The sequence below is a fragment of the Populus trichocarpa genome, chromosome 4 (genome assembly GCF_000002775.5).
Source record: "Populus trichocarpa isolate Nisqually-1 chromosome 4, P.trichocarpa_v4.1, whole genome shotgun sequence".
NCBI classification, from domain to species: domain Eukaryota; kingdom Viridiplantae; phylum Streptophyta; class Magnoliopsida; order Malpighiales; family Salicaceae; genus Populus; species Populus trichocarpa.
The window spans coordinates 8,207,824-8,223,673 of NC_037288.2; the positions used below are offsets into that span (position 1 = coordinate 8,207,824).

The following is a 15,850-nucleotide window of genomic DNA, read 5'->3' on the forward strand; positions in this document are numbered from 1 at the left end:
GTTATTCCTTGGTTCTCAATAAATCAGCTCAAGTTCTTTAGCTACAAGCATGACTATGCTTTTTATTCTTATTATTCATTCGTTGTTTGGTGGGATTCGTGAATGCAAAGTCTTGGAACATGTCATGCATTTTGACCATCACTGCAATAATGCCAGCGTTTGAGCAGTGTAGATCAAAATTTTCACCTTACTAAGGATGTTGTTGAAGGTTATATGGATAGAACTAAATCCCATCGTTGTGCTTTAGAGGAATTTCGTTTCAGTTTCCATTGTGGTTTACTGCCCGTTAATAGTTGTTTCATTTCTTCACTGCCTTAAAGATAAGCATGTTTGCCGTATTTTCTAGGAATGTTTTTTTTTAAGAAATGCAGCACTTCTACTTCATTGAATGCAATTCTTGGTGATTAGTGCTAAGCATGTAAGTGTTTCAATTTTTTTTTTTCTCTAGCGGTCCCATTTTGAGGATGGTTATCATTCATTTATGCTTATTACAAACACATTTCAGATTACCCTCCGATGATCCTTGTCATATTTTGCAGGTTTTCTTATCTAAAACATGATTGTATGCTAAAGTTCCATTACTTGTTTGCAGAAATTATGTGCTTCTCTAGATTAGAATTAAGGCTGTTTAACTTCAATCGAAACCCAGTTCAATTACTGACTCCAGATAGTTTAATGACACTTTTCACCTTTTAAAGCGTAGAAATAGATGGCATGTTTTTGTTGAGACGCGGATAGGGTAATAGGAGGAAGAAATTCCAGTAATTAGGATTTAGGAGTACAAACCACAATATAACAAAATCATGGAGAGTAATAATAAAAATTCTGTACGAATTATTTAATTTAACACAACAAATACTGCAAGATTCAGATGTACATGGTGGTGAATAGGAGCTCAATGTAAGACAACATCCAAACAGGAGGAGAAATATTTGTGGCAAATTAGTAGTTCAATCCTTAGGAACAACGCACCCATTGATTTGATTTTTCTGAGGAGGGTGTATAGATTAATTTCCCTCGATGAAAACTGATTTTAAGTCGATGAGACCAATCTTTCCAGATTTTCACTCACATTCTTCATGGAGGGTCTCTTGTCAGGGCTCGCATGAACACAGGCTAGAGCAATCTTAAGTACTGCAATCATCTCATGTTCCTTGTCCGAATCACGAGCTAAGAAGGGATCTAGTACTTCGGATGGTGGCTTCACTTCAATGCTAAGCTGAATCCATCGGACTAGATCCATTCCTGACAGACTCATCTGCATAATTGGTGACTTCCCAGAAATGATCTCCAATAGAATTACCCCAAATGAGTAAACATCCCATTTCTGTGATGGTTTTATGACTTTTGAGGACTCGGGAGCTTCATAACAAGACCCCGACATGCTTGAATGTGTTGGTGTCAAAGCATATGGAGAACCCTGTTGTGGTGTTCCGCTTGTCATTTGTTCCCCTTGAACTGGTATGGATTCTTCACTTGTATAAGCAAAGCAGTTGAGTCCGAAATCGGAGATGTGGGGCTCCATGTTCTCCCCGAGCAGTATATTGCTAGTCTTTAAATTTCCATGGACATACCTTTTGGGACTGCATTCATGTAGAAAAGCTAGACCCTTTGCTAATCCTTTCATGATTCTAAGTCGAATGGACCATGAAAGAGGTTTAAAGTATGTCATTCCTGTTCTTCCTGGACATATTTTGAAGAAAGATTCAGAGCAGTTAAAAAAGAGATTCAAAGCAGTTAATGTGACAATTGATTGTGATTTTTCATGGAAAACAACATTATCAAGTTAAAAAGAGATTCAAAGCAGTTAACGTGACAATTGATTGTGATTTTTCATGGAAAACAACATTATCAACACGGTAGCTAACTAGTTTTTTTTTAGTTTCTTACATGAGGAGTCGGGCTGGTACTTACCATGAATTGCAGTGGCAAGGTCACCATTGGACACGTAATCATAGATAAGCAACTTCTCGTTGATGCACCAGCAATAAGCTAGAAGGCTGACAATGTTTGGATGTCTAATTTTGCCTATTGCTTCAACTGCAGTTTGAAACTCCCTGAACCTCTGAGAACCTCCATCTTCCAGTCTCCTCACTGCCACAGTTAGCCCCTTTTCAAGAACAACTTTATAGACAATCCCTATACCGCTCTTTCCAACCAGAAAAGCAGATGCTTTCAGAAGTTGTTCAAGATCAAAACTGACCTTTGAGTCTAATGGGACAAAGGTGTATTGTTCCATAGTTTCTGATAGAGATTCCAAGTCTGCTGTTCTGAAGCAGAACATTTCCTTTCTAACCATTGACTTTTCTTCAAAACTACGGCCCTGAGTACGTATGCTTTCTTTACAACCATAAACCTTCTTGTACCAGTAACAGAAAGATAACGCAACTAGGCAAATTCCTACCATTGTGCTGGCAACAGATGCGATCACGACCCAGCACCATTTTCCTCTCCCTGGCTTGCCTGAGCTGTCTCCTACTGCTAAGGGCTTAGGATCAATATTTGGATGGGAAGTGCTTGAAGGACATTGATTTTTCAGAGGAGGCCCACAGAGAAGAGGGTTGCCAATAAAAGCAGTTGGACCTACATTCACCAGAGCATCAGTTTGTGGTATTGCACCGCTAAGATTGTTGTAGGTGAGATTGATATAAACTAACTCAGGAAGATTTCCTAAGCTTGCTGGAATAGGGCCATCAAAACGATTGTGAGATAGATCAAGCACTCCTCGCAAGCTTGACAAGTTGCCTAGGCTGCCAGGGATCAAACCCCTGAAGCTGTTATGTGAAAGATTCAGTGTCTGAAGCATAACCAAATTGTTACCTAACTCATCTGGTAGAAAGCCGGCGAAAAAGTTTCGACTGAGTACAAGATTTTTCAGTCTCTTGCATTGAATAAGATATGAAGGTAATGACCCATTGAAAGAATTTTGAGAAAGATCTAGGGTCTGTAGGTACTTGAGGTTCCTTATCTCTTCAGGAACTGTCCCTGAAAATGAGTTTCCTGAGAGTATCAAGGATTTTAACCCTGCTGCATTAAAGAGCTCGACTGGCAAGCTTCCAGAGAGGTAGTTACTCCTGAGATTAACATGACTCAAGGCAACAAGCTTACCAGTATCAAGTTGCAGCATCCCAGCTAGTCCTTTGTTTGGAAGCCTGAGAAAAAAGACCTTCTCTTCTCTGCATGTAACTCCATACCACGAACACGGGTTCGCATCTGATGAGTTCCAGTTGTCCAGACTGCGAGCTGTGGAGTCTTCTATTGATTGCTTGAAGGATAGAAGAGCAAGACCTTCATCATTAACAGAACCAGCAAAAGTAATATAGTGGACAATAAAGAAAACTAGAGAAACAAATTGCAGAACCATCTCTACATAAAGGCAAATGTGGAATGGAGTTCAAAGGAGAAATGTCTGTGGTTGTGGGATCATCGTGTGAGCTCAAGGAGATCATATACGGAAAGAAAAGAGAGGCTCTTTACTGCTTTAGTGCTTTGTGTTTGCTGCTGGACCTTATATGACCCTGTAAGGAAGTAGCCACTGTAGTTGAAGAGCAGACTGGGAGAAACCGGTCAATGCAGCCCTGCTGTTCCCTAGTATTGAAGTTAAAAACCAAAACATGTGCCCACCACATTTGCTTTCTCTAAACGCAAAACTTTAAGTTTGAATTATTGCTAGACAACATTAATCGAATAGGCCTTATTTGTAGCATGCTTTCAATACCAGAATTATACTTGCAGACAATTCATCATGGTTACTCATTACCTGTCAAAAAACCATGACCAGTCAAGTTGTTGGTGTTTTCTAATCTTTAACATCTTCGAAGCTGATGGGGCAAGCTGTGGCTTGAATTCCTTAAACATCAGTGAGGTTGACACTTACAAACTATTTGTCTACGAATCCAGTTCTTAGCGTGATTGATGGCGTTATTAGGTGCATAAAAAAGCCACTTGATGGGCAAACCAGTATAATTTGGTAAGACGGTTTGACTTTCAAGCTATACAGGGTTGGTTGGTTTTGTCTTGCTGTGACCGGTGGAGGAAAGAAGTTTTTTATGACTTCCCCAGCTAGGGTTGGCGTCCATTGCCGGCTGGGCTGTCTCCTTGAGAACCAAAAGAAAAGGTCTGCACACGTTTTGGCGATTCTGAGAAAGTTTGGGGTCCAGTAGAGGTCAGATCAAACTTTGGACTGGATTTCGCTTCATAGCAACTTATCATTAAATTGGTTACAGACTACTAGCCTTATACCCGCGATTTGCCATGGGACGGAACTATTTTTTTTTATTTTTAAGAAATGATATTTAATTACTGAAATGGAGCAAAAAAAAAATAAAAAAATAGTTTTGGTCAACCACAATTAACATGACAAACTTATAATCATGATAAGCAGAGTCGAGTCAACCCTGGATATTCCACCAAACTCGCGGCCTAGATCATGAGAATAAAATAACCTGATAAAAAAGATCAAAAGGATTATAAAAGCCCTTTCCTTTTTAAAAAAAAATAAATACATTTTAAACCCGTTACCTGGGTCATTAGGGTCATTAGAACAAAAGTACCCAGTATGAAAAAATCATGAAGTTTAATTCCTAATCAATCAAATATTGAAGAATAAAATTGAAAAAAAAATCAATTATATAAAAAGATTAAAAAAATATTCATTCTAAGAATGATGATTAAAATTGAAAAACAAAATAAATTTTATATTTGATTGAATGTTGAAATTAAAAAGAATAATCAAAAGAATAAGGATCAAAATTGACATAAAAAATAAAAAATAATGTTTTGATTGAAGGGTGAAATTAAAAAGAATAATAACTTTTACAAAAGATTCAAGAAAAAAAATTAGAAATCAAAACAATGAGGACCAAATTGAAAAATATAATACAATCAATTGGAATTGTAGGATGAAATTAAAAATCAATAAAACTCTTACAAAAGGGCCAAGAAACAAAATTAAAAATCCAAAAAATGAGGACCAAATTGGAGTATATAAAGTTTGCTAAATTGGGATTAAATGATAAAATTGAAAACAAATAAAACTTCTATAAAAGAGCCAAGACCAAAAATTAAAAATTAAAAGAATAAGGAATAGAGTTGAATATCAACAACAAAGAGGGTCAAACTATAATTTTTAGGGGAGGAGAGAGAAAATGAAGGGAAAAAAAAGAAAAAAAAGCTTACTAGCGACAAACTAGACCATCATCGGCAACGCGTGCCGCACTAAAAGAAAGAGGACATGATAGTGCTTCCAAAGACATGACAAAAAGGCATTTTTGGACATTGGAAGGATCCTTACTCACCTTTTTTGTTTTTATATATTTAGACAAATACTAAATTACCCACTATCTGACATGTTAAAATAAAAATAAAAATCTTCGAGAAAAGATGAAAATACCCCTTAAGACCAATTGTAGTTTTTTTTGACATCTAATGAAATTTTGGTTGTTTCAGTGTACTTTTGATTTTTTATATTTTTCCAAACACAAAATTATCCTTCATCTTATATGATAATAATGAAAAAACTAATTTGAAAGTACAAAATTGCCCCTAGATGCCAACATAGAAAATTTTGCCTTGAAAGGTATCTAAGTGTTTTCACTATGCTTTTGAAATGGGCAAAGGTATAATGATCCCTAATCAATTTGAAAATGACTAATACGTCAGGTGAAAAGACCTTAATGACCTATAATAGCTATAGTAGTTATAAGTTTTTTTTTTTTTTTATGGGAGGAATGAAGGTGTCATTACAAAGTTCCAGTGAACAGTGTAATGACATTTACAACTATAATATTTTCCCACCAATTTTAGCTTGTGTTAATAAAAGAAGGTGGCATATGATAAAAGCAAGCATAACCAACTTAAATAATGAGTGTTTTGTTGTTTGTCAGATGCTAGTGTAGAGGCACCTGCTACACCGTGGGTTGTATCAAAATAATTTTAAATGTGATGAAAAAACTATATAGGTCATAAAGAACTATCTGATATTGATATTAAAATTAGATCGGCAGGTCAACCTTGAAACCTCTTGATCCCAAGTTCTTGCCTAATTAACTTATGTGAAAATTTGTCTGACATAACCTACTCGACTTAGCTGATTCAAAGGCAATCCAACCGACAAGTAAAAAAATATTGAGGATGCAATTGAGGAAAAAAAAATGATATTAAGAAGAAAAGCCTTCTGACCCAACTTCTTACCTAATTCGGGTTTAAAATTAAACCATGTGAGAGTTGTCTTAACGTGACCTTAATGATGGTAAAGGGTACCAATGAGTTGGTTTTTTTTAATATCCATACCCTACCCATAACACATCAGGTGTTAGATATTCATACCTTATCCATCAAGTTTTCGAGTATCTATATGGATATCCATTGTATGACAATTATTTATTATTCAACATAAAATAATATATATATATATATATATATATATATATAGAGAGAGAGAGAGAGAGAGAGAGAGAGAGAGAGTTGGGTTTGAATCCATTATTCATTGGGTAAAATAACTATCAAAACATAAACTCACTCATTTGGGTCGGTATCCATCGGGTTTAGATTAAATTGTCATCCCTACGTGACCTAGTCTACTTGGTGCGACCCTAACCTCGGGTCCATGACCGGCAACACAGGAGCAGTGACATGGGGACACCCTACTTGCGCTAAGCCTTAGAACATACATATCATAAAACCAAAACCATATAAAATCATACAACATTTCATAATCTTCCAAAATGTGATATTGTTCCAGGCAATAAAATCAATCATAGATCAAAACTTCTCATCATTATTTAAAACAAAAACGATAATCCATTTATTTATTACATGGTCAAAATCCAAACTTTAAATAAAATAGTGTAATAGTAAAGCATCTAAAACATCGAATAAAACTAAAAAGAAAACCTCGGGGAAGTAAGCAAGGCATACTAACAAAAAAAATTAAGAAAACAGGAACTCTCGGTCAAGATCAATTTGTTAACGAAAACTAAGAACGTGAAAATAATTTAAATGGAGGGGTGAGTTTAACTAATTCAGTGATGAAAAAACATTTAATATATATTTTAGCTATTTATGAATATAAGTCATCAATTGTGATAATATAGAAATAAGAGAATGGAACTAAGCATATTAACATAAGGTAATTAAATACATGTTAGAAATCAGATGATACCTGAAGGTGACCAGATGATACCCAAAGGTGGCCACTGTGAGAGGATCAATCGCCACAAACTAGTGTCTCTCTCACTAGCTAGGTATATAGATACAATATGCACAAAGACTAACTACTCTCAATTAATATGGAGTTTCTAACAAGCTTACCAATATCAAGACATAATAGTTATTGACATGAATATCCAAAACAAATAAAAGTCATATCAAATATAATTTGACGTAACAAAATGCGAGTGCAAAATCAAGAATGAATGAGTAATACAAAATAAAGGAACATATATATATATATATATATATATATATATATATATATCGATATTCAAGAAATAATCAATTGTATTCATCCTAATATCAACATACATATATTATTTATATTACATGTATATTAAAAATTATCCCACTCACCTAGAAAACAAAAACAAAAGGCAACAAATGTAGAACTAGAGACTACTAAAGATTGTTAGGAGGAACGTCGGTAGAACCTATAATAGATACACAAAAAACTTAATAACGACTCGAAACAAAGTATCATTAAAAATTAAAACTCTAATCTTAGAGACCAAAATGTAAATATATTGCCAAACTATTTCACCTGATCAAATCCAAAGATAACCCAAACTGATCAAACCCAACAGACCCGATAAAACTCTATTGTCGAGTCAACCGATTGACCACTACACAAACAAATCAGTCACCTGGTTTAGACCAACTAGTTGACCAGTAGTAACAAGTGAATCCATCAACTAGTTGGTTAGGATTTCCAGAATCCTGACCTACCAGTCCTCGATCTGCAAAATCCAAAAACAGGTGACTTGCTCTTTTAAAACCCATCATTCAAGCCATCAAAACAGTTCATTTAAAGCCACACCCTAATACTTCAATTAACTTTCTTAAATCATTCAATCATCAAAATCATAACAAAACCCTAATCTCTTCTTTAATCCTTTTATAATCAAACCATTATTGAAAATAACATTAGAAGAAAATCAATTACTTGTTCCTTCAATCTTTCTTAAACTAAAATTCAAGCTAAAATCGAAATCCCTCTATGTTTTTAAGGGAGAGATCATGGCAAAGAGGAAAGAAAAGAGAGAGGAAAAGAAATTTCTCTTGCAACCTTTTCTTTAAATACCTAGGTTAGTTTAGGTGGGTTTAGGCTGATTTGGGCTTATGTTTGGACTACAAGTTTGGGTCTTAAAACACTCCCCCCATTATACAAAATTCATCCTCAAATTAAACTTTAAGAACTAAAGTCTTACTAGTAAGTTCAAACAAGTATGAATATTTGTTGAGCATTTCCTCCTCAAGCTCCCACATCGCTTCTTTGTGTGGGTGTTTACTCCACACAACTTTAACCGATGCAATTTTCTTTGATCAAAGCTTTCTAACTTGTCAATCCACTATCTCTACCGGGTGGACTTTGTATGACATATCATCCCTCAGCTTAAGCGATAGAACTTCTAGCACATGAGATGAATTAAGCAAGTACTTCTTTAACATCGAAACATGAAACACTAGATCTATGGAGGATAGATTAGGTGGAAAAGCAAGTCGGTATGCCACTACTCTTTCCAAAATATCAGAAGGCCCTATAAACTTGGGGCCCAACTTTCTCTTCTTTCCAAATCTAAATATTCCTTTAATCGGATGGACTTTCAAGAACACGTTTTCACCCACTAAAAACTCCAAACTACGCCTTCTCTTATTCGCATAATTATTTTGCCTACTCTGAGCTATTTGAAGCTTATCTCAAATCACTTTAATCTTATCCGAAGTAATTTGTATTAACTTGGGACCCATCAATCTCCTCTCTCCAACCTCATACCAACATACAGGTAATCTACACTTTTGTCCATACAAAGCCTTATACGGAGACATACCATGTTTGCTTGATAACTATTGTTATAAGAAGACTCAACCAAAGATAAGTACTTGCTCTATCTGACCCCAAAATCAATCACACGAGCTCTCAACATATCCTTCAAAATTTGTATAGTCCTCTCAAACTATTCATTAGTTTGAGGATGAAAAACAGAACTTAACTGAACATTAGTCCCCAAGGCTTCCTAAAACTCCAACCAAAATCGAGAAGTGAACCATTGACCTCTATCAGGCACAATTGAGTTAGGCATACCATGCAAAGTCACGATCTCGTTAACAAAGATTTCTGACAGCTTTTGCAAACCTATATATCACCATTACTAGCAAGACATGAGATGAATTGGTCAAATGGTCAACTATTACCTAAACCAAATCATAACCCTCTTGACTCTAAGGCAAACTCGACACAAAATCCATAGTGATCCCCTCTCATTTCCATTCAGGAATCAACAATGGCTATAAAATCCCTGGTGGCTTCTGATGATCACCCTTAACCCTTTGATAGGTCAAGCATCGAGATACAAACTCAGCAATATCCTTCTTCATGTCATTCCACTAGTAACACTCTCTCAAGTCTCTATACATCTTGCTAGAACTAGGATGTACAATATAGGCAGTTTGGTGTGCTTCCACTACCACATCTCTTTTCAAATCATCCACCTTAGGCACACATAACTTGGAACCAAATCTCAACACACCATCTTTACTAACAACGAAACCCAAAGCCTTTCCTTACTCCAACTCATCCCAAATCTTACATACCCACTCATCCTTCATCCGAGTTGCTTTAATTCGGTCTACCAAGTCTGACCTAGCTTGAAAGTAAGCCAACAATGCTCCTAATTCACCAATTTCAGAACTGACATTCTCATCCAAGAAGAGGATGAGCTTCATTGCTCATATGAACAATGAAGCTCTATAATCTTTTTCAATTTTTTAAGTGTAGTAGACTTACCTTCTGCTTTGTCGTGAGCCAAAGAAATGGTTATTTTTCAATTAAAATAAATATGCAAGCATTGTCATGTGTTTTTTTAACATCAAGAATATTTGTTTTAGGCTGAAAAGGTGATCTGTGTGTTAAGTCAAATAATTCAAGAAATATATGCACAAAAAATACAAGAAAGAGATGTTGACACAAATTAAAGATTAAATCGAGAAGCTAAGAAATAGGTGCAAATTAAGATATCTAATCTTGTGTACCGGGGAGCAATCCACTTTTGTTTTTATTATATGCCAGTAATTGTTTAATAAGAAAAATAATAATTTAAATTCTCTAAAAACAAAATAATTTGCTAATGCAATTGTAATTTTTCTTATTAATCAATTTTTATCAACTAAAAAATATAGTTTTCTTAAGTAATGCATTTAGTTTAATAAAAATCAAATACAATTAGAATAAATATCCAAAAGACTCTGGACAATCTAAAATAAGTATAAAATGCATATATTTAATCAAAATTTCTTCATGCTATTAATACATTTTTTATTTTGTGATTTTTTCATTAGAATATTTAGTTTTTAAAGCAAAAAAAAATATTAGAGTCATAAAAGCAAATTTAAATAAAATATCTTTTTGATGATCATGTTGTGGACATATTAAAAAAAATAAGAATAAGACACTTAAACTTTTTGAAATTTTTTATATAATCATAAAATCATAAAACAAATCACTCAGGAAAACCAATAAATAAGACTTTAGAATAAAAACAAAGACAAATCACAAAGGCCTATAAAAAATAAAGTGCTCTGCTCCCTAATTTTATAGGAAAATAATTATAATCTTATATAGAAACCAATTATAAATTTAGTAGAATTTAATAAAATGACATTCTTATAGTCTTATAGTCTCAAAAAATCAACCTATCAACTCAAAACAAGTCTAAATTGGCCAAAAAAAAAAATCAAATTGAAAAAGAAAATCTTTCTCAACCTTGATCTATTTTTTTGGCAATATAAAGGGTCAAAAATATCTCAATAGAACTCTTCTAATTAAATGAAACCTATTGACACTAAAAATGATTTTTTTGTTGTTGAAATATGAGTAACCAATAACTTTCTCTCTTTTACAATTTTCTAGTGAGTTTCTCTCTCCTCTCTCAAACTCAAGGGCTAAAACCGTGATTAAAATATTTAAAATAAAACAAATAGAAATAAAAAGAACAGGGATCAAATCTGAAAGAAAAAAAAATCGAAGAATTGTTTTGAAAATATGCAAGGGAAGGCACTAAGATTAAGGAGGATAGAGGAAACAAGAAAGAAAAAAAAATGAAATGAACGCAAGCACAAAACTCAATATCCTTTGGTTACACACGCTGTCCAGGAATAGAGGAGCTGTCTTGAGGATTAAAACACCATCAAGGAAGCCGGAGTTTTGTTGCCGGAAGAAACTGTACTTGTCGTCCCAAGAGCACAGGAGCACTTACATGTGTCCATGTGATCTTTATGCGTAACCCACTTTTTAACATTAAATAATATTTTATACATGCTAAAAATACTAAATTTTCTAAATTAGACTTGATAAAAAATTAAAAAAACATGTTGAAAAAAAAAAAAAAAAACCTTGACCTAGGGTAAAGATAATATGAATTTAAAGGTATTGTGGTGATTTTATTGTGCTTGTAAAATTGAAAGTCTAAAAATGCCCCTACCCGCCAATTCATTATTTTTTGCTTTAAAGGATACATTAATTATTTTACAAGAATAAAAAGACTACCATACCCAGATCAATTGTGTTCTGTTGATAAAGTAAAATCATAATTTTACTGTTGAAACCTTCCACATAAAGTTTATAGCAATAGTAAATTGGCTACGGTAAAATCACTACCCATTTAGTTTCTTTTATTATTTTAATGTTAATATAATATTACGTGAGATAGCGACCAACCAAATATCTGCCTTCACACCTGATCAAACCAATATATATATATAATTTATTGACCCTTCTTGTATTTTACAAGGAAACATGCTGTCCAGCTTGAACTGCGACTTTTTATGGAACTATCATTTTGTCAGGCCTTAATCTGTCTTTCCTAGTGCTTCCAGAAAGAAAATAGGGCACATTGGAAGCAAAGTTCCTCTCAATTTATTTATAAAGACACTTCTTCCACTATTACATATATGTTGATAGTTATTTTTGAGTTATTAGATATTTATATAATTATTACTTTCAAGATTCATGAATTAATCGAAGTATGTATAAATTGATCCGAATATTCCCATTAATAAAAATAAAATAAAAAATAAATATGGATTCCATGTATTCACCTCCATTTTTTGCTGTAATGTTCATGTCACTCTCTGGAGAAAAAAGATTCATTATATATAGCAGCATGCAACAGGGAATCGTTCTTATGCCTGGACCCTTCAATTTATCTTGACAAACCTATGTTACAATATTTTGTTTTTTTGTTCATCTTTAATCTATTGGGTACTAATTTCCATTAACAACCATCTATTTTTCTTATGTTCAAAGCCTTCATTGTCATAGTTTTGAGGATGTATCCTACAACAAACAAGGAGGCAAGCTATTACCGTTCAGCAGATATTCTAATATTTCATAGGATCTCGTAAAAACCTTGTTAACATCTTGTCTGAAACCCCTTAAAAAAAACACCTTGTCATTGTCTAACACAAGACAAAACAGAGAACATGATGAATAATCTGCCAATCAAGCATCTGTATATAGTTTGGATGTCCATGTTTTCAACGATCGTTGGAGGAACTCTTGTCTAATTTCAGGAATTTGTAGATACCTTCATTTCTAATTCTGTCAAGGAGCATGTTATGCAAATGCAATCTGTAATTGTATAGTTGTGTCATTTCATTTGCAGAATGTGTACTTTCGGCAACATAACAATAAGACTCTTCCAAAATTTGATATCTTGATAGCCTGATGTGCTCCTCAGCTCTCCTTTGGGTCAACACAGATTGAATGAGAACCTAATAACACTGGACAAACAATGCAAGGGTGAATTGGCTTTACGCTTATGCCATAAGGAAGGTGCACTTGATCATTTTTGTGTAGAGGATTTCAGCAGTAAATCATCAGCTGCACTGCAGTATAAGAGCAATTTTAAATGTCGGATGATGCATCCCAGATCCAGAAATGCATTTGGACACAGCAAAAGCATGCTAATACAACTCAAGAAAAATAGCATCTATGGTTTAGATTTATGCACAAGAACATCCAAAACATGACTGCCTTGTTTGAGACATTCAATCTTCCATTGAAGAGTGAAGAATGCCTCCCGCAGTTGCTAGTTTCCAGTGCATGAAAGTGAAGGAAGTGAAGACAAATGAAACTAGGAAGACTAGCACTTATTAGGAACTTTTGATTTTTTTTCTTCTTCAATTGAAACATAATGACAAGGAGGAAAAAGGTAACTTCACATGCCACATGGTCATAAAAACTTTGAAGCATCTTATGGATCCTTGTCAACTCTTTCCAATGAAAAACTTGGCTAAATTTGGCTCCACTGTTCCTTTCTTCTTGATAGTGATTGAAGTTGATCGAGGAGTCATTCGAACTGCTGGAGAACCAGAATTTCGGAGCTTGGAACGTCTTGATGGAGTCTGATTACCATTAGCTTCCATGGATTTCCTTGGCAATGGCTGTTGCTGCTTCTCAGCTTCTGTGTTTTTTTTGCTCGTTTGTCTCCACTTTCTTAGCTCTCCCTCTACCATTCTTTTAGCAGTTAGTGAACTCTCAGTTCTATATATCTCTTGCTCCTCCTCTACCCTTGTCTCTCTGATATCTCTATGAGCTAGTTCAATTTTCATCAATATCTCCTTTTCGCTGGCTTTCAGTGCTTCAATCCATGCATGAGCTCCTGCAACCTTTTTGTCTGCAATTTCTTCAGCCTTGGCTGTATGTCCAGTTAAATACTCATATTCAAACTTTAAGATGGTAATCGATGAACTATGTTGAGAAGCAGAAGCTCTAGATCTCATGGTATTTTCAATACCGTTTCGCAGATTCTCAAGAGCTAAAGACTCTGATGTTTTGACTGCTTGAAGCTCCCGAATTGCCGCCTGCAATTTTCCCTCAGTCAAGTCCATTTGAGATTCAGTTTTGTGGATTTCTGACTTAATGTTTGCAGTTTCTTCACTGATGAGCTTCTTCTCTTTCCTTGCTAACTCCGTTTCGGTCTTCAACTGTTCAAGTGTCACAGACAGACTGAATAAAATTGATTTTGCCTTCTCCTCAACTGCACATGCAGTTTCCAATTTAGATTTTGCTCTCAGCAGCTTTGAGTTCAGATTTTGAGCAGTTATATCAGCCTTCTCCTTCTCTTTCTCCAATCGAGCTGTTTCTTCTGTTACATGCCTCAGCTCATTCCTTATGATATCCAGTGAGGTCATGAACTGAAAACCCTCTTCCCTAATCGAAGCCAATTCTTTCTTAGCTGCGTGCAATTCTTCTGTTATGGACTTCAATGCAGGGGAATCCTCCAATTGCTTGCCTTTCCGGAAACTGTCTCCCAGATGCTTCATACCGTCATTTCTTCCCTTTATGTCCATATTTTTAGCAAGCTTTAGTTCATTTTGTAACAAATTGGCATCATATAATGTAACAGCCAATTTAGACTCAAGATCTTTCGAGCTGCTGTCTTCCTCTTTGGCATTCTTCATTTTCTTCTTACTTTCCACCATTGCAGACGAGAATTCACTTGCTTCCTTCTCTCTTTGAGCTTGAATTTCTCCAAACTCTTTCAAGGCCTCAATCCGTGTCAACTCAACTGGCATTTGCTCTTCATTTGCCTCGTCAATTTTCTTCCTGATTGCTTCCACATGGTTCATATTAGACGACAATTTAGAATTTGAGCTTGCTATTTCCTTCTCTATCCGCGTTTTCTCTTCCAAAACAGAAACCATCTCAATCTCAAGTTTACTCAGTTCTTGCTTCACACCTTCCAACTCCCTTATCACTTCAGCATATTGATGGCTTTCAGCACTCCCAACAACCAAAGCCTTGTCTTCGTGCTTAATCAACTTCTTTAGCATGTCCATGTCTCTCATCTGAGCTTTTACCTTCAAGTTAGATTGCTCAATCTGTAAAGCAAGATCTTTCACTTTTCTTTTCGCCTCTGAGAGTCTTGATTCTGCTTTGCCTTTTGCCGACTCTGCAGCCCTTCTACTCTCTTTATATCTAACCAAGTCTCTCTCAGCAAAGCGCAGATCCTTAGCTCTTGAGGAAGACTTCTAAATGGATTCAAAAATACAATATTTACTAACAAACATTTTAAACTAACTTAAAGTGCTTAGAATTAACAAAGAAATGGGGTTTAGCGGTTCTCGATTTGTGTCAAATTTATCATACCTCAGGCAAATCCATCTGAGCTGGTTTCTTCAGTGAAGAGCTACTACTTTCAAGAATTCTTTCTCCATACATATTAACAGCTGCTTTCACTGTCCCAATTCTCCTCCTGTCATCAAACACTCTCCTATCCATTTCGTCACTGTTCCATCAAGGGAAAAAAGGAACATTTTCTCAGACAAAAGCTTGTACAATCAAAGTCAAATTGCTACTAATATTCAAATAGAAAAAAAAAACAAAAAAGCATGCACATAAGAGTACAACTACTGAGAAAATTCAAGGAGTCTTAATAGACAACCAATCATACGTCCTCAAAGTCTGCTACATATATGTCTAGTCCGTGTTTAATTTGTAAGCTGAAGCTTGAACTGTGCTTGCTTGACAGTGTTAGAGAGCGAGAGAGAGGGGGGTTGTTTTTGGAGTTGAGAAGGAATGTTTATTATGCCAAAGAAAACGGCAATGGAGAGAAAGAAGAATTGAATCCGGATG

General features: G+C 34.9%; 2 protein-coding genes across 5 annotated transcripts; both read right to left on the bottom strand.

The window, feature by feature from the left end:
* Positions 1–811: 811 nt before the first annotated feature.
* On the bottom strand, positions 812–4,158 carry LOC7456839 (receptor protein kinase-like protein ZAR1). 2 transcript variants are annotated; one of them, XM_024599802.2, is made up of 3 exons: positions 3,109–4,158; positions 1,915–2,985; positions 812–1,683 (listed from the first exon to the last, which is right to left on the bottom strand). In XM_024599802.2, the coding sequence occupies exons 1-3, from the start codon at positions 3,362–3,364 to the stop codon at positions 1,034–1,036; spliced, it is 1,977 nt and encodes a 658-aa protein (XP_024455570.1). In that variant the 5' UTR covers positions 3,365–4,158; the 3' UTR covers positions 812–1,033. The 2 variants fall into 2 exon arrangements, with proteins under 2 accessions (XP_024455570.1, XP_024455569.1); XM_024599801.2 differs by having other exon boundaries at positions 1,915–4,158.
* Positions 4,159–13,186: 9,028 nt separating this feature from the next.
* LOC7477448 (protein PLASTID MOVEMENT IMPAIRED 15) lies at positions 13,187–15,850 on the bottom strand. 3 transcript variants are annotated; one of them, XM_024599169.2, is made up of 3 exons: positions 15,669–15,850; positions 15,365–15,503; positions 13,187–15,243 (listed from the first exon to the last, which is right to left on the bottom strand). In XM_024599169.2, exons 2-3 carry the CDS (start codon positions 15,494–15,496, stop codon positions 13,480–13,482), a joined length of 1,896 nt encoding a protein of 631 aa, XP_024454937.1. In that variant the 5' UTR covers positions 15,497–15,503; positions 15,669–15,850; the 3' UTR covers positions 13,187–13,479. The 3 variants fall into 3 exon arrangements, with proteins under 3 accessions (XP_024454937.1, XP_002305176.1, XP_024454936.1); XM_002305140.3 differs by having other exon boundaries at positions 13,187–15,246; XM_024599168.2 differs by having other exon boundaries at positions 13,187–15,246; positions 15,660–15,850.